The 21,964-nt window shown below is 40.8% G+C and overlaps 1 protein-coding gene across 1 annotated transcript; it reads left to right on the top strand.

The window, feature by feature from the left end:
* Nucleotides 1-103: 103 nt before the first annotated feature.
* TMEM50B (transmembrane protein 50B) lies at nt 104-21,648 on the top strand. The gene is made up of 7 exons (XM_034751999.1): nt 104-182; nt 12,193-12,359; nt 13,836-13,948; nt 14,934-15,001; nt 16,359-16,451; nt 17,483-17,540; nt 19,985-21,648. The coding sequence occupies exons 2-7, from the start codon at nt 12,261-12,263 to the stop codon at nt 20,028-20,030; spliced, it is 477 nt and encodes a 158-aa protein (XP_034607890.1). The 5' UTR covers nt 104-182; nt 12,193-12,260; the 3' UTR covers nt 20,031-21,648.
* Nucleotides 21,649-21,964: the final 316 nt, after the last annotated feature.

The following is a 21,964-nucleotide window of genomic DNA, read 5'->3' as shown; positions in this document are numbered from 1 at the left end:
GGCTCGAGCCTCACGCCCGGGTCGGGTTAAGCACAGCGCTGTGCTTCCTTCCTCCCTGCCCAGCCCATTGTGATGCCTCGCTGCGGCTGCTGATTGGGCAGAGGCGCCTGTCAGTCTCCTCCCTGCCCCACCTCCCCGGCCGGCCGGGCTGTGGCAGCAGGAAGTGTCTCACGCAGGACGCGGTAGGTTCGGTGCCTGCGTCCCCCTAGGACGGGCCCAGCGCGCGGGGAGGGGGCGAGCGCGCGGGAAAGGCGGGCGAAGCGAGCCCCTCGCGAAGGGAGGCGGAGAGCAGCTTGACGGCTGCCGCCTCCCGCTGGGGCAGGGGCTGTTCCTGAGAGAGCGCTCCCTCCCCCCGCCCGTTCTAACCCCCCTCCCCCCGCCTGCTCCACGTGTGGCAGGAGACCCCACGCGCTCCACGGGAGCCCCTCCTAACGGCCGCAGGCCAACGGCTCTCTGCGCGCGGGGGTGAGGGTGAAAATCTCTCGTGCTCTCTGCACTGGGGGGCTGACCTATTTCCCCCCCCACTCTCGGTGCTGGGGGTAGGGTGACCAGACAGCAAGTGTGAAAAATCGGGACAGGGATGGGGGCGTAATAGGAGCCTATATAAGAAAAAGACCCCAAAATTGGGACTGTCCTTATAAAATCGGGACATCTGGTCACCCGGGGGGGGGCTGCCCCTTCACCTCCTTCCCCCTGCTCCCGGTGCTGGGGAATGGATACTCCCTAAAAGTGGGGCATCGGCACCCAAAATGCGGCCCTGCCCCTTCCCCCAAGCCTATCCCCCCCCTCACGCCTCTTTGCCCCTCTTTCTGCGTCACAGCCCATACCTTGTAGCAGTGTGTCACAGTGGGTGAAAACCTGAAAGTGAAACTCCATGTAAAACAAGTGATTATAATGGGCTAGTTCAAGGATTCTCAAACTCTTTTATAAAATAGGTGTATTTTTAACTGTCTTTAGAGTGATGTTTTATCCTTTTTGAAAGAAATTTTGGTTTTAATTTCTTCCCCCTCCTATCCGTTCTTTCTCATCTGAAAACGAGGAGAGGCAGCACTCCGCAGAGACACCAGAAAGTGCAGAGACCACCTATACTGGATTTTCATTGTACAAACTTTAGGAAATGCAAAAATAAATGAAAAGCATAATAGGTAAACTTTTTCCCATTCCGTGTTTTCATGGGAGACTGTAGCCTTTTGCACTGGATTTCAGATGGAACTCCTGAGTTCTAGTTCCATTTTAGGGCTTGTCTATACTTCAAAATTAATGCCAATTAAGGTAAGGTGTGAATTTAAAGTGCTGTTCCCAACCAACTCCATGTGTGTATGCTCTTATTCCAGAACAAGCGTGCCTTATTCCTATTTAGCATTACCTCCAGTGACTCTCTTGTTCTGCAGTAAGGGCACGTCTACACTGAAAAAGTTACAGTGCTGGCACTTACAGCGCTACTCAGAGAGCGCTGAAGGGAAACTGTTGTTGTGTGTTCACACTGTCAGCTGCCTGCGCAATAGCGTGTTCACACTTGTGGCACTTGCAGCGGTATTTGGAGTGGTGCACTCTGGGCAGCTATCCCACAGAACACCTCTTTCTTTTCTGCCATTAACACTTGTGGGAAGGCGGAGGGGGTTACGGGGCATCCTGGGTCCTGTTCCAATGACCCATGATAAATTGCTTCGCATCCCAGCAATCCCTGTGCTTCCATCTGCATTTGGCACCATCTTTCAACAGTTTGTGTACTGAGCGCCCTACCTCTTCTGGCTGCTCGCTCTGACCAACCCATCACGAGTGGCAGTAGAGTTATTCCTTAAATTACAAAGGAAAGAGAAGTGTGATATTGATCTCGCCACACATAGTAGCTATGACACAAGATTGCTTGTGGCATTCACGGAGGTGCTGACCACAGTGGAACGCCGCTTTTGGGCTCAGGAAACAAGTACTGGTGATGGGCTCACATCGTCATGCACGTCTGGGATGATGAGCAGTGGCTGCAGAACTTTCAGATGAGGAAAGCCACATCCATGGGACTGGATGATGAGCTCGCCCCAGCCCTGAGGCGCAAGGACATGAGCACGAGAGCTGTCCTGCCATTAGAGAAGCGCGTGGCAATTGCACTGTGGAAACTGGCTACTCCATACTGCTACTGATCGGTCGCTAATCAGTTCAGAGTGGGAAAGTCTACCGTTGGACTCGTGTTGACGGAAGTGTTCAGGGCCATTAATCGCATCCTGCTCCTAAAGACCGTGACTCTGGGCAACATGCGTGACATTGTGGATGGCTTTGCACAAATGGGCTTCCCTAACTGCCGAGGGGCGATAGATGGCACGCATATTCCAATTCTGGCACCAGACCACCTAGCCACCAAGTACATTAATCACAAGGGGTATTTCTCAATGGTTCTCCAGGCGCTTGTGGATCACCTTGGGCATTTCACAGACATTAACGCAGGCTGGTCCGGAAAGGTGCATGACACACGCATCTTTCGGAACACTGGCCTGTTCAGGAAGCTGCAAGCAGGGACTTTCTTCCCAGACCAGAAGATCACTGTAGGGGAAGTCAAAATGTCCATTGTGATCCTGGGAGACCCCGTCTATCCCTTAATGCCGTGGCTTATGAAGCCACGAGGCAACTTGACAGCAGCAAGGAGCAGTTCAACAACAGGCTGAGCAAGTGCAGAATGACCGTTGAGTGTACTCTTGGCCATTTAAAAGCCCGCTGATGCTGCCTCTATGGGAAGCTGGACCTGGCCAATGACAATATTTCTATGCTTATAGCTGCATGCTGTACGCTCCATAATATTTGTGAAAGGAAGGATTAAAGCTTCACTCAGGGTTGGACTGCAGAGGCTCAGTGCCTGGAGGCTGAGTTTGAACAGCCAGAGACCAGGGCTATTAGAGGGGCATAGTGCAGGGCCATAAGGATCAGGGATGCCTTGAGGCAGCAATTTGAAGCTGAAAGCCACTAATATTTGTTGCTATGCTCGGGAGTGCAGTGCTTGTAATGCTAAGACAGGGGTTGGCAACCTTTCAGAAGTGGTGTGCCGAATCTTCATTTATTCACTCTAATTTAAGGTTTCGCTTGCCAGTAATACATTTTAATGTTTTTAGAAGGCCTCTTTCTATAAGTCTATAACATATAACTAAACTATTGTTATATGTAAAGTAAATAAAGTTTTTAAAATGTTTAAGAAGCTTCATTTAAAATTAAATTAAAATGCAGAGCTCCCGGGACCGGTGGCCAGGACCCGGTCAGTGTGAGTGCCACTGAAAATCAGCTCGTGTGCCGCCTTTGGCACGCATGCCATAGGTTGCCTACCCCTGTGCTAGGAGGGGATTGGTGCACATGATGCAATAAGTGGGTGTAATATAATTGTATGTTGCTTTGCAGTGCTCTTTTTGCTTTCAATTAATAGAATAAAGATTGTTTTCAAACCAACAAAATTCTTTTATTAAAAGACAACAACCGGAGGAGAGAGTCAAACAAAAAAACCCATCAGCAATGAGAGGGATAAGGGTAGGTCCCAGGAGGAGGAGGGGTCCCAGGACAGCTAAAGATTTATGTATGTCCAGCCTTCTCCTTTGGAGTACAATGCAGAGGGTACTGTACTTCAGCAGGGCCAACTGCAGAGGGATGGGTGTTGAGTGCAGTTGGAGTCCACAGTGCTGGACTGTGAGGAGGGAGGAGTGGAATGCCTCGGGTATAGACTGGAGCCAGGAGGTTGATAAGAGTGTATTGGCGGTGTCTCAGGGGCGCATGGGAAAGAGTTTTGTGACAGCGGCTACAGGGGAGGGAGGGCGTGGAGCTGCTTCATTTGAAGAGCTAGTATCACCTGGAGCGTGTCTGCTTGGTGCTCCGTAACCTTTAAGAGCCGCTCTGTGGCTTCATTCTGGCATGTCGTATTCTCCTTTTGGTCCCTCTTCTCACTGTCCTGCCACTCCTTCAATTCCTGTTTCTCAGCGGCGGAGTACATCATAACATTATGCAGAAAGTCCTCCTTAGTTCTTCTTGGCCGCTTTCTAATTCTGCGCAGCCGTTCAGCTGCTGATAACAAAGAGAGCAGCTGGGCTCCCAAGGTCACCTCTGTGAAGTTTAAATGCAACATTCTACAGAAGCAGTATTGTTTGCAACACAGAGAATACTGATTCAGTGATTTAAAACACAGCCAATACTCTCACACCTCTCACTAACTGGGTGACCCCAGGCAAGCACACATGAGCCACAAGACTTCCAAAATGGTGGGTAGCCGCAGGGGAAGGGTATCACTCTTCCCGGACCCTGCTGTACACTGGGCACATGGCTCTTGGAGAGAGCCAGCACTGTAAGGGGGGGGCTGATAATCATTCCTGTCCCCATACTTTCCACAGGATATGATCATTACGGAACATATCTCACTGTTGAGGATGAGCAGGGAATCAAGGGAGGGTCTTCTCCAAGCCTGCAGCTTCCGCCCTGGCCTCTATGTGGCTCGCCTGTGTGGTCTCCCACCCCCGTGACAGCACAGTAGCGCGGGAAAGTTACTATTAATGGGGCAAAAACCAAAGCACCTCTGCCCAAGAACCTGCAGCAGCGGATTGTCCAGTATCTCCATGAGAGTTTCCTGGAGATCTCTGAGGGAGATTCCCGTGAAGTGAGGGAATCAATCAACAGCCTGTTCTACTGCTCAGACTAGGCATGCGGTGGGAGACAAGCCTGCTTTCTGCAACCCTCCTGACCCCAACAACTCGCTTCAGTGATTCCCAAAATCAGATCCACTTATCGGGTGCCTCCTCTCCTGTTTGTGCTTTGCCAAGCTCTGACAGCTGTGACTGCCTGCCCTCCTCCGGGGTAGAAAAGAGCTCCTGGCTGCATGCATCTCTGGCCTCCGAGTCATCCTCTGCCTCTGGGTCCCCCACCCCCTCCACATCCTCGACCCAGATTTCCTCCTCCTGGCTTGGTCCACTCTTGACTGGCACATGAGCCACTGACGTATCCATAGTGGTCTTCACAGTGGAGGTGGGGTTGCTGCCGAGTATCACGTCCAGCTCTTTGTAGAGCTGGCAGCCTGTGGGTGCAGCACCAGAATGGTGGTTTCCCTCCCGCGCCTTGTGGTAGGCGTTCTGCAGCTTCTTCACTTTGACCCTGCACTGCAATGTGTCCCAGTCATGGCCCCTTTCTGTCATGCATCGTGAAATCTGTCCGTAGGTATCATAATTCCTATGGATGGAGAGCAACTCGGACTGGACAGCCTCCCCCCTGCAAATGCTGATGAGGTCCAGCAGCTCAGCATTGCTCCAAGTGGGGGATCGCCTTGTGCGTGGAGCAGGCATGGCCACCTGGAAAGATGCGCTGAGACCACTGCATGCATTACTGAGCAAACAGGAAGGGGACTTTCCAATTTCCAAAGGAATTTATGGGATGAGGATGACGGTTGGTCACCTGAAGGCAGGGCAGTAGAGTTCAAACTGATGACCAGAGAGAATCATAGAATATCAGGGTTGGAAGGGACCTCAGGAGGTCATCTAGTCCAACCCCCTGCCCAAAGCGGGGCTAATCCCCAGACAGATTTTTGCCCCAGATCCCTAAATGGCCCCCTCAAGGATTGAACTCACAACCTTGGGTTTAGCAGGCCAATGCTCAAACCACTGAGCTATCCCTCCCCCCCAAGGTGAGAACAGGCATTGTGAGACACCTCCCGGAGGCCAAACACAGTGCTATAATCGCCACGGTGTCTATACTGGCACCGCAGCACTGTAGCCCCATCGCAGAAAGCTCTATGCCTCTCGTTGGGGTGTGTTTTTTAAAGTGCCTGAAAAGTCAAGTTCAAACAAAACTCATGTTTCAGGGCCAGTTCTGGGTATCAGGAATGCACTCTGTAATAAAGAAAATAATATGCATTGGCAGCAGATTGTTTTGCATTTCAACTAGCAGGTCTTCTAAAAAAACCTATTAGATTTGCAAGGGCAAGGAGGCAACAGCTTCCCTGATTTCACTATTTTTGGCCATAATGTTAGTATTAAAAATAGAATCTGATGTGTGTGGATAGTTACTGAAATGCTGAGAGAAGTTTTGTGTGAGCTTTCAGATTTCCCGTGTGAGCTTTCAGATTTCCCAAGTGAGCCAAACATCCCTAATTTGGTGTTCAACTTTTTGAATGTTAAAAAATTTAAATATCTTTTTTTGCAAGTGTAGACTGTATATACATATTTCTATCACCACCAAATTACTTGAGTTCTGACAAGTTTTACTAGGGTTAATGACACATGTTGTTTTGAAATTACAAATCTGCATAGTTACTCATTTTCCTAATATCTCAGGATGAGAAAAATGCAGACTACATTTCCACCTAAGTCCTAGGAAAGAGAGAATTTTTGTATTTCACATTGCCCTTTTGACTAAAGAATTTTTTTTAAAGGAAAAAAATTATTTAACCATATGAATCTTCTTAAGAATTGGATGTTGTAGTCATCTGAAAATCTAGCAGGCATTCTTTCAATGAGAGGGTGACCTCTTAGCAAACCAGAACAGAGAGGAAACATTGATCCTTCTTAGTGGGAGGCAGATCAGATTAATAAATTGGGTAAAGTTATTGCTATTTTAAGTTATACTGTGTCTGTAACTCTGACATATCTGTCTCTAAAGCAGTAATTTTGTTTGTATACTGAGTTGTATGCTATTTCCCTTAACATGTCCACTATAGCACGATATCAATAATATTACTTCTCTCTGAAATGTCTGAGTAATATTGGGATCAGGGAGAAAATATCAGGTAGCATTCTTATTTTCTCTTGTTTTTAGAACTCTTTTTAAAAATTAATAAATAACCTTTGGGAAGGTAGTTTTCTTTGAAGAAAATGACTGGCTGTGGCTATTAGCTAAATGCTGTGCTTCTAGCGTTCTTGGTGAAAAGATTACTTTAAAATACTAGAAGTTCATGAAAATTAAGCAAATGTGACCTGTTTAGAACGTGACTACTTATTTTATATTTGACAATTACTGAAAGTGTAAATATGATCAGAATGATTACTTTATCTATACATAATTGTGAAACCCCATAGAGTATTTGAGTTTATTTCCTAAATATTCCCCAATATCCTTTCTCTGTGAAAGTAAATATGAAACTAATAAGTCTAGTCAGTTTCACTGATGATATTTACAGTGCTGGGCAATGTGAAACTGACAATCATGTCAATTTCTCTCCTGCTGTTTGGGCAGGATGTGAGGTGCAGTGGAAGGAGGCACTGGAATATTTATGAGGAGGAGTTAAGAAAACTGGGTGAGGAATAGAGTTGTGGTGACCCAGCTCTTGTAGTAACCAGTTGATTGGGAAAAGACTAAAGTAGCAGACACCTGTACAACCAGGAGGCTCTGGACTTGGGGTCCGGTTGAAGATGAATCTCCTTCTCCCTTCCAGGTGTCAGATGGGTATAGGAGGGGCTTCACATTTATCAGGCACTAAATCCATTAACAAGAGGGGGAGCAAGTTCTGGTACCAAAATCTTGGTAAGAATCTCAGTACCCTATTTTTCAGCAGCTTGGGGGTAATTGCTGTGATTCTTACCAGAACAGTAATCATGGAGCTTACTAGTGGGTTCATCTTTAGTACCAACCTATGGCAGGTAGACTTACTCCTCTGACAAGCAGCTGTCTGGTAAATTGTCATGCCCTGACTAATAATAACTGCTGTTACTGCTCAGGAAAGAAGAAAAATATTCATATGCAAACCAATTCCATGAAACCCATTTAAAGTAATCTCAGTATCAGAATGAATTTAAAAGTCTTCCATTTGGGAAAACCTGACATTTTTATAAGGCATTAACATTACTGGAGAGATGTTGGATCATGCACTACAAACCTTTGCTGAAGTTTAATTTAAGTAACAATTATATTATTTCCTAGCTTTCAAATTTAAGCAGGTGAGAGATTATAGCAGGAGATCTGTATTATATGTGCAAAATGCCACTGGCAAAGACATTCTTGCATCATAAATATGAATAATTCATACCACCCACCTAAAATCTATAAACGTATTAACATACAAATGTAAAACCTACAAACCTCAAAGAAAATAAAGCAAATCTGGCAGGGAGAGAAGAATATAGGTTTAACTTTATCTATTGGAGTGTGGGCAAAACTCGGGGGGGAATTATTGACAGCCACATAACTCTGCCTTTAATCTTTATGTACTGTGTTACGAACAGTTGTGTGGATTCTACAATTGGTATATTTTCATTCTCCTTTTTTGTTGAATGATAGCTATTCTGTTAAGCTCTTGCATGCGATTTCTGGGCAAATATAGTACAAAGGTTTATATCACTAGACTAAATATATTGCAGTCTCTATGTATTGCCTCACTATGTTATTGTTTGTTTCTCAAGCACAACCACTCAGTGATGCTTTCAGTTGTCTGTGGCTTTGTCCTAACCATTCATGCCATAATTCTTAGTCCTCCCCTAAAGATGATCTGGTTGAAAAGTAAATGTATGTGAGTTACTAATGTTGCAGTCCTTTTCATACATGCCTGATGGATCAGCCTAAAGTTCTTCTTTCCTTTCTGTATTTGTGCAGTAGCACAATATATTCTTAATTTTAGCACATACCATGGTGCTAGTTGAAATGTGTTGCAAATTGTATGAATTTACACTGCAGGCTTTGCAAAGTATTTATACAGAAATTGTTCTGTTTCCCAGTATTTCATAGATTAATGAGCTTCACCACAAAGATCCAGTGATAGGCAATGGTACTTTACACACCACGCTCACCTCAAGGAGAGTGACTAGTGTCTCGGTACTCAGAGTAACTGAGAGAGAATTCAGATATGTACATATTCAAAACCTGCCGTTTTATTAATGTCATCTAGTCATGATTTTTAAAAGATGATCATTTACACCCAACAGCTAATATAGGGGTTCCCAAACTTGGTTCGTGGCTTGTTCAGGGTAAGCCCTGGGGGCCACGAGACACTTTGTTTACCTGAGTGTCCGCAGGTACGGCCGCTCATAGCTCCCAGTGGACGCAGTTCGCCGTTCCCAACCAATGGGAGCTGCGAGCGGCCGTACCTGCGGACGCTTAGGTAAACAAAGCGTCTTGTGGCCCGCCAGGGCTTCCCTGAACAAGCCACGAACCAAGTTTGGGAACCCCTGAGCTAATACAATTAAAATAATGTCAAATCTGTTATGTGGTGGAAAAAGTCACATTGCAGAGGTTCAATTCTAAAATACTATACAAGTCTACTAAGTGGGGTGGCGTAGTGTTCCCTAATTCGGTTTATTATTATTATATACATGACAATTAAAAGATGTGATGAGTTGGGTTCACAATAGACCATCCTAACACTGGATAAAATTCAATCAAGACTGGAGCTCAAATATAGCTATTCACAGAAATTGTTGGGTTAAAAAGAAATTTAGGTCACCATAAATAAAATGTCACTCACTCATCCAGCCCACATTAGCAGCTTTGGACAAATTTTCTAAATTCCTGTCACCAAGACCCTCTCCCTTAGCTACTTTAATTAATAATTAGGAAATTATTCCTAGAAAATATCAACATGACTATTGTGGGTAAAATCTGAGATTATTCAACTCAGACAGCTGTTTCTGGGTCCTGATTACATACCAATGGATATGTAATAATGTAAATAATATAAAGATTAGGTATTTACAAGTCATTTTTACTGTGAAGCCTGGATATGAGGGGGCTCTATCTAGACCTTTATCCACATTTGTGGAGTTGACCCAGGAGAAAGTTGGAAAAGGTTTAAATATCCAAGATATATACAATTTTGATTTTAAAAAGATGTGAAGAAAACAACCCAGATGAAAAAATGGGAGAGGGATTAGGGCAAAGATCTCTATTTGGGAAAGGGGATATACCTCTTCAAATTGCATAGCTCATAATTTTTTAAAAATAAATTACTATAAAGGTGGCGTTTAGCTCCAGTGAAGATCCATCATATTTTTGCTACTAGGGTGGCACTCTGATGGAGTGATTATGGGGAAAGCATAACATACTTGCACATGTAGTGCTTGTCAGGGAATTAGATGGTTTGGGCAGGGAATTATTAGAGATTCATCTTATAACAAAATTCTAGCTTGTTAGAGATCTTTTTTGTTAGCAGCTAGACTCTGTATTGCACATTATTGGAAATGTGACCCATTCTCTTGGGAACAGTAGTATAGAAAAATATGGACAGTCTTCTAATGAAAAAGCTTTCACACCAAGTATGTACACAAGTGCCAAAAATGGGATAGGTGTCTAGAAATTTGGTCACCCTTTCTAGTGCACTCAGGAGGGAGGCTTCCCGTCAGCAGGCCAGAATCTTTATCCAGGATCTTTGAATATTAACTGGAGCCTGAATAAGTAACGTATGATGTAGAATATTAACGTTTTATTGTAACTTTGCCATAATAAAATGTTTTTTAAAATGTTTCATGTTTCTGCATGTGCCATTCTGTTGTAATTAATGGCTGCAATACCATACACAAAGGAACCTGTAGTTCATGGAGAAAGTGGTAATGAGATGATCAGAGATGGACCAGACCTTCTGATAGGGAGGTCAGTGGAGGAGGGGGAAGGAAACAGGAGGGAGTTGAAAGGAAATGAAGAAATGACAGGAGGAACAATCAGCAATTTAAAGATGGGGTGGAGAAGGAAGCACAGTAGGAGCCAACGTAGAGTTGTGATACAGGGGGGAAGCACAGAGGGAACTAGTGGAAGAGTTGGAAGGAATGTGAGTCTTTTAGAATCTTCTAGGTAAGAGATGGATCTTGGACTCGTATCCATTACTGCTGTTTAAAAAATTTTTTTTTGATTTGTGCAATACATTCATTTGGAAGTTATGGTTGACTACCCAGTTGTTCCAGGATTGCTTTAGTGGTTTAAGATGTCACCATAACCATTGATGAGATCATAGTGCTAGATTCAGAATTGCTTGTTTCTTCTATAAAAATCTAAACTACAAGAAGTGCCCTTTATTCATGTGTAGGCTGATACTGAGTATTTGATTTAATTTTCCTTTGACCTTCAATGGAGGATTTTTCTTGATAACACTGGAATTTAAAAACCTCCACAGCAATCTTTCCTGTACTTTGATTAAGATAGTTAATTGTTAATCATAATGTACAGTTAAACAATATTTGTAGATTATTCTGTATAGATTAGGGAAATGATTAACTACAATATTAAAACAGAATTAGATATCAGGAATGCTTGCTGTGAATTGCTAATATGCAATGTAAATCTTGTAAATATTTGAAGTCTTAACACCAAAAACAAACAAATAAATAAATAAAGCTAAAACCAGGTATACAAGCCTATACCATATCAAATGTAAGAAATGTGCAAACGGAGGATATGTTATAAAGATTAAAATGTAATAGACTATGAACAATAACATAGTAGTTAAGAAACTTTTATAGTTAGTGATCAGCCAATAAAACGTTTGAGGCCCAATTATTTCACTTTTATTTACAGCTTTCTCTTTAATTACCCCTGCTTTAGCCTTCTCACTTTTAAGATTCTTCAGTGATGCACCTACCTCCTTGGTCTAGAAGGACTAAATAAAACACCTTTCAAATTTTATTAACACTATTCCTTAGCTGAATCAACAAGTTTATTACCTTCTCTCTCTGGTGTGAGTGCGGTACTCCCCAAGCATCTTTAGTCCCTGAATACAACTGGTATCAGGAATCTAACTTAATAGCTGCTCTGATATAAAGGCCAATTATTATGCGTTTACCAGAACTTCTTAAATCCCCTTGCATCTGTGATATTTCTATTTTGGTCTACAAGAGTATCTGTAGTGGCTGAAAGATGGTTGTGCCTTTGAAGTGACACTCTCAGGTTAAAAATCATATTTAGTTTTTACCCCTTATGTTGTTTTGCTTGCTTTTTTATTTTTGCATTTCTGTCAGCTTGGATGATGAAAATAGAGTATTCAATTTCTAATAATTTTTAAGTTCTCATGCTAACATAACCCTTCATTGTTTGGGTTGTAGGTGATAGATTTTTTTTTTTAATTGTGGATATGTTGCTGTTAAACTTAGTTTGTAAAAGCTTGTTCTTACAAAACCAAAATGTTAGCCCAAATTTGATTTGAGAAAAAATGCTTTTATTAAATAGATTCTGTCTTTAACAAACTTGTCAAAATATATATATATATATATATTAGGAAAAAAATCATGAAATTTCTAAATTGTCTGGCTGTTTTGTTAAATTATTTAGGAGTCAACAGTTAATGAAAAATTCATGCAAGAGTACAGATAAAGAAGAAAAATCTAACCATTAGAGAAATGGCAGGATTCCTAGACAATTTCCGATGGCCAGAGTGTGAGTGTATTGACTGGAGTGAAAGAAGAAATGCAGTTGCTTCAGTGGTTGCAGGTGTATTGGTAAGTATTCAAACTACACAAATGAATCCAGATTTGTCATCTTATTTAATGTGGCATTAATACTTCATTTAGTATAAAACGTTCCTAAATCAAATTTTGTTAAATTGCAGTGCTAACTGCATTCTTAAACCAATATATTTCTTCATATTTTTCAAGTTTGTTTAGGAAAACCTTTGCAGTTCACCTGGATGTGTACACTATGTTTGAATTTGATGTTCCGATACTACTTTTTCTTTTTCCGGTATTGATTTTCTTTTAAAAAGTGTTAAATTGTTGGAAGGTATGTATTCACTTTCAGAGACCTTCATGGCCCTATCCCCACCCTACCTATCAAATCTAATGTAGTATTGAAAGGTAGACTCCTGCCTCTGATCAGCCCATGATGCCAGCTGCCGTCGCCTACTTGTTGACTTTTCAAACAAGCACCTTCATGCTTTCTCCCATTTTGTCCTTTACACTTGGGAGAAGCTCCCTATAAACATCCGCAAAACTAACTCATTATCCTCCTCCAAATCTGTCCATAAAACTCTCCTTTGCTGTGAGGCCTACAAAATACTTGACAACGGCTAGACCGTTTGTGTGCTGAGAGCACAGCCCATCATACTGACCAGTATTGTTTCCTCGTATTTCCCCTTTGGTCGGTCCGTCTGTCTCCATCTGTTGTCTCTTGTCTTATACTTAGCATCATAAGCTTGTTGGGGCAAGGCCTTGTTTTTTGTTCTGTGTTAGTACGTCATCTAGTACAGAGGTAGGCAACCTATGGCACGTGTGCCAAAGGCATCACGCGAGCTGATTTTCAGTGGCACTCACGCTGCCCAGATCCTGGGCCACCGGTCCGGGGGGCTCTGCATTTTAATTTAATTGAAGCTTCTTAAACATTTTAAAAACCTTATTTACTTTACATACAACAATAGTTTAGTTATATATTATAGACTTATAGAAAGAGACCTTCTAAAAACGTTAACATGTATTATTGGCACGCAAAACCTTAAATTAGAGTGACTAAATGAAGACTCGGCACATCACTTCTGAAAGGTTGCCAACCCCTGATCTAGTATAAGAGGGTCCTGGTCCATGACTAGGACTCCTATGTGATATGTGTGTGTGTCTGGCATAACAAGGTATGTTACAGCACTTACATTTTACCTGGCTAAATCATGCATATATTGTGAACATATGTTCAAGTTTTTAAGGCAATGAAGGTAATCTAGCCATACCTTTTTCTTTAATTTTAATAGAAGATGTATGGCTAAATCCCAAACACTGCTTTGAAAATGTCAGCAGTAAGTTTTTTTTCCAGCTTTACTGGATTACAGAACATACATGTCAGCAAACTTTTTTAAGAGCGTATTTGTGAAAAGAAGAAATTAAGTTAGCAATATGCATGAAGTGTTAGACAAAGAAAACACGCTGAGAGTTTATCTTCAGACCCCTCCAGCTTCATAATACTGTGTGATGGTCTCATTGTTTCTCTAGTTTTTCACAGGCTGGTGGATAATGATAGATGCTGCAGTAGTTTATCCTAAACCAGAACAAATGAACCACGCATTCCACACCTGTGGAGTGTTTTCCACATTAGCCTTTTTCATGTAAGTATGCTAATGATAATTCTATATTTAAAAAGGTACTTGCTTCCTGTAAATGCATAGATGCATAATTTTACAGAATGGAAAATTTAACCAGCATTCTCTCGCTCTCTCTCTCTCTCTAGTCTAAATTTGAACCATCAGCATCATTACTTTTCGCTAATCCACCAGTATCTCCTTTGCATAATACACAAAAGAAGGCAAAGTTCTTGGTCTCTGCTTCCTTTTCTCTTGGGTCGTTACACGGTTATTTATTTCTTCTCTCTGACGCCTTTAAGTTTTATCTTTAAAAATTATATATATCTTGGCTTAATATAAGGCATCATCTTTTCCTTTTATAACAAGTGCTCATATTCCTATAGAAAAACCTCTGATATATTATGCAATAATAATAACATGAAGCATATTAGGCCAGATTGATCCATGGTGTAGCTAACTATTCCTACAGCTCTTTCTCTGGGTCTAAAACTTATTTTGATGACCATTTTTTTTCAGGGTAGCATCAGAGATGAATTTAGACCATTAGTAGTAGTGAGTAGTTGAGTGATTCATGCTACTGTCTTCATCACAATCATCCCACAAACCTATTTGGTGTGTCTTTAACTTTAAAAAAAATGCATTTAACTTAAGCCAGGAATATATTACAGATATTTCAATTATTTTTTAAAAAAGGACACTTAAACAAGGCTCAGATGCTTGTTGCCTTGGAGCAGACCTTGCACCTGAGAGGATACTATGGACTTCACTGAAGCTCTGTGTGGGTGTAGAAATCTGCCCTTGTGGATCCAGTTGCAAGATCTGGTCTAAACAAAGAGTTTACAAACTGTGTGACTGGAAGGGAACGACCAGCGTAGTAACTTTCTCTGAATATTTTTCACATCTCTTAAAAACTTTAATTTTGTTTTTAACCATCATAATTTTCAAATGGCTTTTCTAGTAAAGCTTTAGACTTATAAACTTATGTATTTGAGTTTGTTTTTTGTCCCAGGATAAATGCTGTATCAAATGCACAGGTGAGAGGAGATAGTTACAGCGATGGATGTCTAGGAAGAACAGGTAAATGGTTTATTTAATCAGCATTAAAAGAGCTACATGAAAACAACTGCAGTTTGTAATGAATTTCATGATAACCTCATAGAATTTAGAAAAAATGTTCCTTGCTCATTAACCTCTGAATTTTTTTTTTTTTTTTTTTTTTGCCATTTTTGAGCCTTAGAACATGAATTCTGGATTTCCTACTAAAGATGAGATTCAGGACATACATATAGCTTGAGTAACTAGCATTTATTTGTGCATCCTGCGTGAGCATTGAGGGAGTAAAATCCCAATCCACAACCTGAGATTGGTTGATGAGGCTGCAGCACAGCCACTCTGAATCTTATGCCAGCCTGTGGGTTGGAACAGGGGCTGCTGCCCTTCCATGCTGTGTGGGGAGTTTCTGTGGATCTAATGGCCCTCTCTCCTCTTACACCCCAAACACTTCCATTAGTGCTAGGCTACTTCAAGCCAGCATAAGCCCATCTAATTGGCCTTGGAGAGTGTAGAAACTCCCTGGCCTGGTCATTGTGTATCATCTGTTTGCTCAGGGCTTCTACATGGAGGTAGAGCTGCTATGGGACTCCTGTGTACAGGTTTTAATTTCACTTTGTACACGTCTATTCCTTTTTTTTTTTTTTACACAGGGCATGATTTTTTAAAACCAATCCAGCCCCCCTCAAACCTTCTATCACCTGTCCATGTACCCACTGACTATTAATATTGGCCTGGAGTGACCCATATATCTGTGCATGGAGGAGATCCTTTGCATATAGCCATTCCTTCTCCCACTTCCACAAGGTACTGTTCTCCCTCCTTCAGAACTTCCAGAGGCTGTTCTGTGTCTGGAGTTCCCATGGGGTGGAGACTGAGTGGGCACGGGACTGTGGCCAGAGGGCTTCACATGATCCCCCTGGAAAAGATAGCACAGCTTAGGGGTTCTGCTATCTTTTCTGTTGGGATTCCTCTCTCACTCCAGGAGTTCCATGGACTGCAGTGGCCGAGTGGAGTCTCTGGCAACATAGCTCCACTTGGAGATGCACTGCTAGGAGATGAGGAATGCTGTTGGGGCCAGAGCCATTGTGGAGCCATGGGGCCTGTCCACAGATGGCCCTGGACTTCTGTGAATACCTGAGGGATCCCCAGATTTGGTGACAGACCCTACGACCTATTACATCAGGATAGGCAAATCCTGCCGTACTTCTCTCCGGTGGGATGCTGTGGTAGAAATTCTGCAAGGGTATCCTGGTGGAGATTTTTCCCTCCAGAGCCTCCTCCCATGGTCAGGATGGGATGATTTGGGCCACTCTCTTTTATGATACATTATCTCCTACTGATCAGAAGATTATTTTTAATGCTTTTAGTATATTTCTTGCAGGTGCTCGTGTCTGGCTCTTTATTGGTTTCATGTTGATGTTCGGTTCACTTATTGCTTCAATGTGGATCCTTTTTGGAGCATATGTTACACAAAGTAAGGCTCCTTCCTTATTACATTTTAATGGAGGGGAGGGAACATTTCCAAAGTGGCAGTGAAAAAAGGTCTACACATACAGTGCAAAGTGACCTGCTCCAGTTTGTACTGTTGACCTCAATGGCAAATTCTACCTCCATTACACATGTACCTCTTGCGTTGATGTTGTTGTTGAGAGTTTTGCAAGTTCAGAGAATAGAGATCTGGTGAGTAAAGTAAGGAGCCATAGTGCTGCTCAGATTAAGAGAAACTGTAAATGAAATTCTCAACTCTTTCCTGTACTGATTTTAGTGACTTATTTTGAAGAAGAAACTATATATACATGTGTTGCTATCTAGTCTATAGTCTTGATGCTTCAACTTTAGTCTGTCTACTAACATAAAACTCCCTATTCCTGTGGAACTTCAAATGTCTTTTAAGCACACAAAACCAGTATTTACTTTTCAAGTATTCTAGTGAAGCCTCCATTTCTAAGGGTTTTGTGAAACTTTATTAACCAATTCCATTTTTAACTAATACACTTATGGTCATTACTTAAGTTCACTGACTAACTCTTATATTTTGCATATGAATAAAACTTTCTCTATCCAATAGAAGGGAAACCCAGAACAGAACAAGTCATGGAATCCTTTGTGGTTCTAACTGTAGACTTTTATAAGAATTTTAACATGTCCATTTATTTGTTGGGACCTTATTTTGTTCTCTTACATGGTCATCCATGTAACATTGAATTGCAATGGCTATGTTCTAATTTACAATCACTTGTGTAAGTACTAGAAGTGACAGTTGCTATCTACCTTTGGTACTTATGTGGCTTCATTACCATAGCCTCTGGATGCTTCACTGTCTTTAATGTTTTATCCTCACAACACCCCTGTGAGATAGGGCAGTGCTGTCTTTCACTGTCCATTTCCCTTCAGAGCAATGTATGCTTGATTTGTGTCAAGATGGTGACTCCATGAATAGTCTCAAATACACTTTTCCAATATGAAGCTACTAAACTTAATATATCTTGCACTTTTATTTTGTAGACACGAATGTGTACCCAGGATTAGCTGTGTTTTTTCAAAATGCATTGATATTTTTTAGGTAAGTTATTTTTCTCTTATGCCTAAGTATTTCAAACCATTGCTGGCATCTATCTTATTCTACCCACAGTCATGTTATGAAGCAGGTAACCTACATGTTTTTATGCCAGACTGAAGTCCATTTCTGTTTTACTCATTAAACATGTTTCTCTCTACTCACAGGAATACAAAGCTTGTTTGTTTGCATACAATTAAATGCTGTTAGTAAACAAATGTTAAAGGCAGAAGCTAAAGTTTTTTAAGAAGCCTAAAGTTGGGCTCCCACATCCATATTTAAGGACTATAATAAGTGGCCTGATTTTTAAGAAGGTTGAGCCACTCCCTTTGACCTTAGTGTAAGCTACTACTCTGTCAACATCCACAACCAATGTTTACCCTGGCCCATCCCTCACCCTGTGGCCCATCCTTACCCCTTCCATACTTGAAAAATGAAATGTGGAGGTCTTTCCTAGTTTTTTTTAAACCTGGTCTCTTCACATTCTAGCTGGTGAAACCCTTCTGACACCTTTGTTAATGAAAACATCTCTAAAATGGAATTTATGTGCCAAATCCTCCTATTCTCAAATATGCAGGTTATGAAAGTCAGTATAAGGTCTCCTCTCTCTCTTCTTCAACAGAGTCTTGCAAACCTAGAGCTGGCCCAACTGTAACTGATTACTGAATCTGGGCCATTCAAGTCCTGAATCCTCTTTCCAACCATGGTCAGTACCAGAAGCTTCAGACGAAAGTGTGAGAACCCACAATAGGCAGATGTGGGGGTAATCTGCCCCCCCCCCCCCCCCAGATCTCATCCTGGTCTTGAATAGATAATTAGGCTTAAGCCCTGAGGCATGGGGTTTAATATCCCTTCCAAAAGTGCATCATTAATTATGATAACTCTGGCTATTCTTGTTATCAATATGTCCTAGTTCCTTTTTGAATCTTCCTAATTTCTTGGCCTCAATGTCTTCCTGTGGCAATGAGTTCCAAAGTCTAACTATATACTATGTGAAAAAGTATTTTATCAATTTTTAATTTCTCACCTTTTTAATTTCAGTAAAAGCCGCCTTGTATTTGTGTTATGAGACATTGAAAACAGACGTTCCTGATCTATCCTCTCTAGACCATAGTCATCTTTTTTCTAAAGTCAACAGTCCTAGTCTTTTCATTCTCTCATCATAGGAAGTTTTTTCCCAGGTCCTTGATCATTTTCATTGCCTCTTTCTGAACCTCTCTAATTCTGCAGTAATCTTTTTAAGATAGGATGACCAGTACCGCACCATTGATATTATGTAAATATTATAGTGATTGCTGTATTATTCTCCATCCCACTACTTATACAGCCTAATATCGTGTTTGCTTTTTGGACTTCAGCTGCTCATTGAGCTGTCTACAGTGACACTCAGGTCCCTTTCCTGAGTTAATAGTTAATTTAGAGCCCTATCAAAAGTATGAGTAGTTTAATTTTTTCCATTCAGTGTGCATTACTTTGCATTTGTCAACACCGAATTTCATTTATCATCATATTGCCCATTCATCTGGCTCGTTTCGGTCTTTCTGAAGTTCCTCTCAGTCTTCTCTGGTCCTGTCTAACCTAAATAACTTTTTGTCGTCTTCCTCATTGCTCACCCCTTTCCAGGTCATTGTTAAATGTTGAATAACATGGGACCTAGTACAGAACCTTCAGGCCCCTGCTATCGACTTTTTGTCATGTGGAAAACTCACATTTATTCCTATTCTGTTTTCTCTGCCCTAGCCCTGTTTGAGCCATGACAATGCTTGTCGTCCTCTTGCTCCATGAACGTTTAGCTTTTTTTAGTAGCCTCTTGTGCAGGGACCTTGTAAAAGCATATTTGGACACCTAAATAAATGGTCAGCCAGTTCTCCTTTATGACTTGTCTATTGATGTGTTCGGAGAATGCTAAGAGATTGGAGAGGCACTGTTTTCCTTTGCAGAAACTGCTGATTAGACCCTATCATATCATGATATTTCACATATTTTGTTCTATTTTTAATTTTCAAGCAGTTTGCCAGTTACACCTGTGAGGTCAACTGCTCTAGAGTTCTGTGGATCACCCCTAGAACTTTTTTTAAAAATTGGTACATCTACTACCCTCCAATCCTCAGAGCTGTGGCTGTTAAAAGAGATTGCATAGTGTTGTTAGCTCAGCCACTTCATAGTAAACACCACCAGAACTCTTGGATATATAACCTCTGAGTCTGGTGAGTTATTGCTTAAGGGGATTAAATCTATGTAAAAGTAGATTTTCAAATTAAAGATGTTAAAGTGGACTGAGCTAAGATTAGCAAAGGGAGTTAAATGTACTGTAGCTAAAGAATTCATATTTTACACTTCGTTTCTTTCATCCCAAATTATAAGCGCAAAACTTGAGTTTAAAGTATCCTCTGTTCCTATGTCAAGTGACCTTTTTCCACATTACATGTAAACTTCTGTTTTTTTTACAGTACTCTGATCTACAAATTTGGAAGAACAGAAGAGTTATGGGGATAATATAATCAAAGTTAGCATTAATTCCATACCCTTTATAGTGTATTCAGTATCTAGACATCTTTGTTTTGTTTGTTTTTACATTTTGCCAAATACTCAAATGTTGCATTAAATATTTTTGTTAATGTTCTTTTGCTTTCTCTAAATTGAATGAACTATGAGATTTTCAAAAATGGTTTGACAGTTTTCTGTAATTAGTTCCCTTTTTTCATAGGACAGATTTGTGAATATGTACATTAGATGGCTGTGTATGTATATATCTTAAAGCAAATGTTAAATTTTTTTATTTCTGAAGTCTTTATTTCTGCTCTCATACATGAAGTTGCAACACCATGTAGGATCTGATCTGCAAACCCTCACACATGAGACAAACTTCAATGGAACTACTCAAGCAAGGAAGACTTTGCAGTATCAAGCCCACACTGTATCAAATCAACTATTACTTTTATGCACTGGTGGGTTATAGCTGATTTTACAAGCTATGCAGCAATGCCTAGTTGGATACCTCAAAGTAGAAGTGAGTCCTTCAAAGTGTCTCAGCTAAACTTCTGGATAGCTAAGAGGAAAAAATCTTGATTAGATACTGGGCTCAGAGTGAGATTTTAAGAAAAATTTTATATAAAGGTTTGAAAAAGTCAAATACAGAATAGCTTTTGAACTATTTTTAAAAGGTAAAGACTTTTTAACAAGGTCCCATAATAAAGGGACAATTTGAGTGACCAGTTTTATTTTTAATCCTGTCATTATTATAGCACAAACACAATTTAATGACATGATTCTTGTAAAATGACACACTCATGTCTAGTGTTCAGTAACTTATTACCATTAGCTATATTTACCATTACATTCAAGAAAAACCTAAATTCATCTGAAACTGATATATTTGAATATGACGAATACATGAAAGACATTAACTTTTTAAAGTTACATTAATGCAGCTTTTCTTCGGGGATCATTTTGCTGATGAAATATGTGTGGCAGGATGACTTTTTCTCATTTTTATGAAAAAATTTTTCATGTATATTTCTTAGATCTAATGAGCACACACTTAGGAAAGAATTGAGTTGAAATGGTTCCATTATTATTGGAGTCCAGTGTGTTCTAACCAGAGAAGACAAAAAGGGAGAATTTGATGTTTTTATATCTGTATTGGATGACCTTGTACATGTTCTACAGTTTTGGTTACACGTTTGACATCCTTCTCTTATCAGTTCTACCTATATCTAAAACATTTAGCATAAAGTTCATTTAGCATTCTCACTCCCAGCTTTTATAATTTTTTTCATATACCATAAGCTTGCGCCACACATAGTATTAACATAACTTTGACAGCATGAAAAATATTCCACATGTATGGCAACTAATTTTCCTGCTAATTTGATTTCTTCCCATCCCACTCCTTTCTGGGGATCTTTCTAGTGGGCATATTATGAAGCAAATGCCATAGCTGAGTTGTGCCATTGCCTTGACTGTTACTTCCGACCTGATTTGTCCACCAAACTGCAAGTTCATTCTGAATCGGTTACATTTGATGATGTTAAACTGTGTGAATTGTACATAGCTTATATTTGCTCACTTATAACTTCACTGAAATACAATAAAGGCTTCCGAATGAGACTAATCTTGTTTGTACAGATCTTACATAAAAATTGCTAAACACCACTATACATTATTTAAAAATGTAGTATCCTGTTTCATGACTGAAAAGTAAGTATGGCAGAGTGACTTTGCACAAGTCAGCCAATATTAAAACAAGTTTATTTTCCAGACCTCTTGGCTTCAAGCTTATCAGAGCAAGTAATTGTAGCATGCCAGAACTGAAGCCTTCCATGAGCTGTGGCTATAGCTGGTGATTTTCTTGCAAAGTGAAAACATCTAGCCTATTAATGCTTTTGTATGCTTTAAATTCTCAATTATATTTCATCTGCAAGACAGTG

This window comes from Trachemys scripta, chromosome 1 (assembly GCF_013100865.1).
Source record: "Trachemys scripta elegans isolate TJP31775 chromosome 1, CAS_Tse_1.0, whole genome shotgun sequence".
In the NCBI taxonomy this organism is placed as follows: domain Eukaryota; kingdom Metazoa; phylum Chordata; order Testudines; family Emydidae; genus Trachemys; species Trachemys scripta.
The sequence above is the reverse complement of the archived record's forward strand: the minus strand, read 5'-3'. Positions and strand labels throughout refer to the sequence as shown.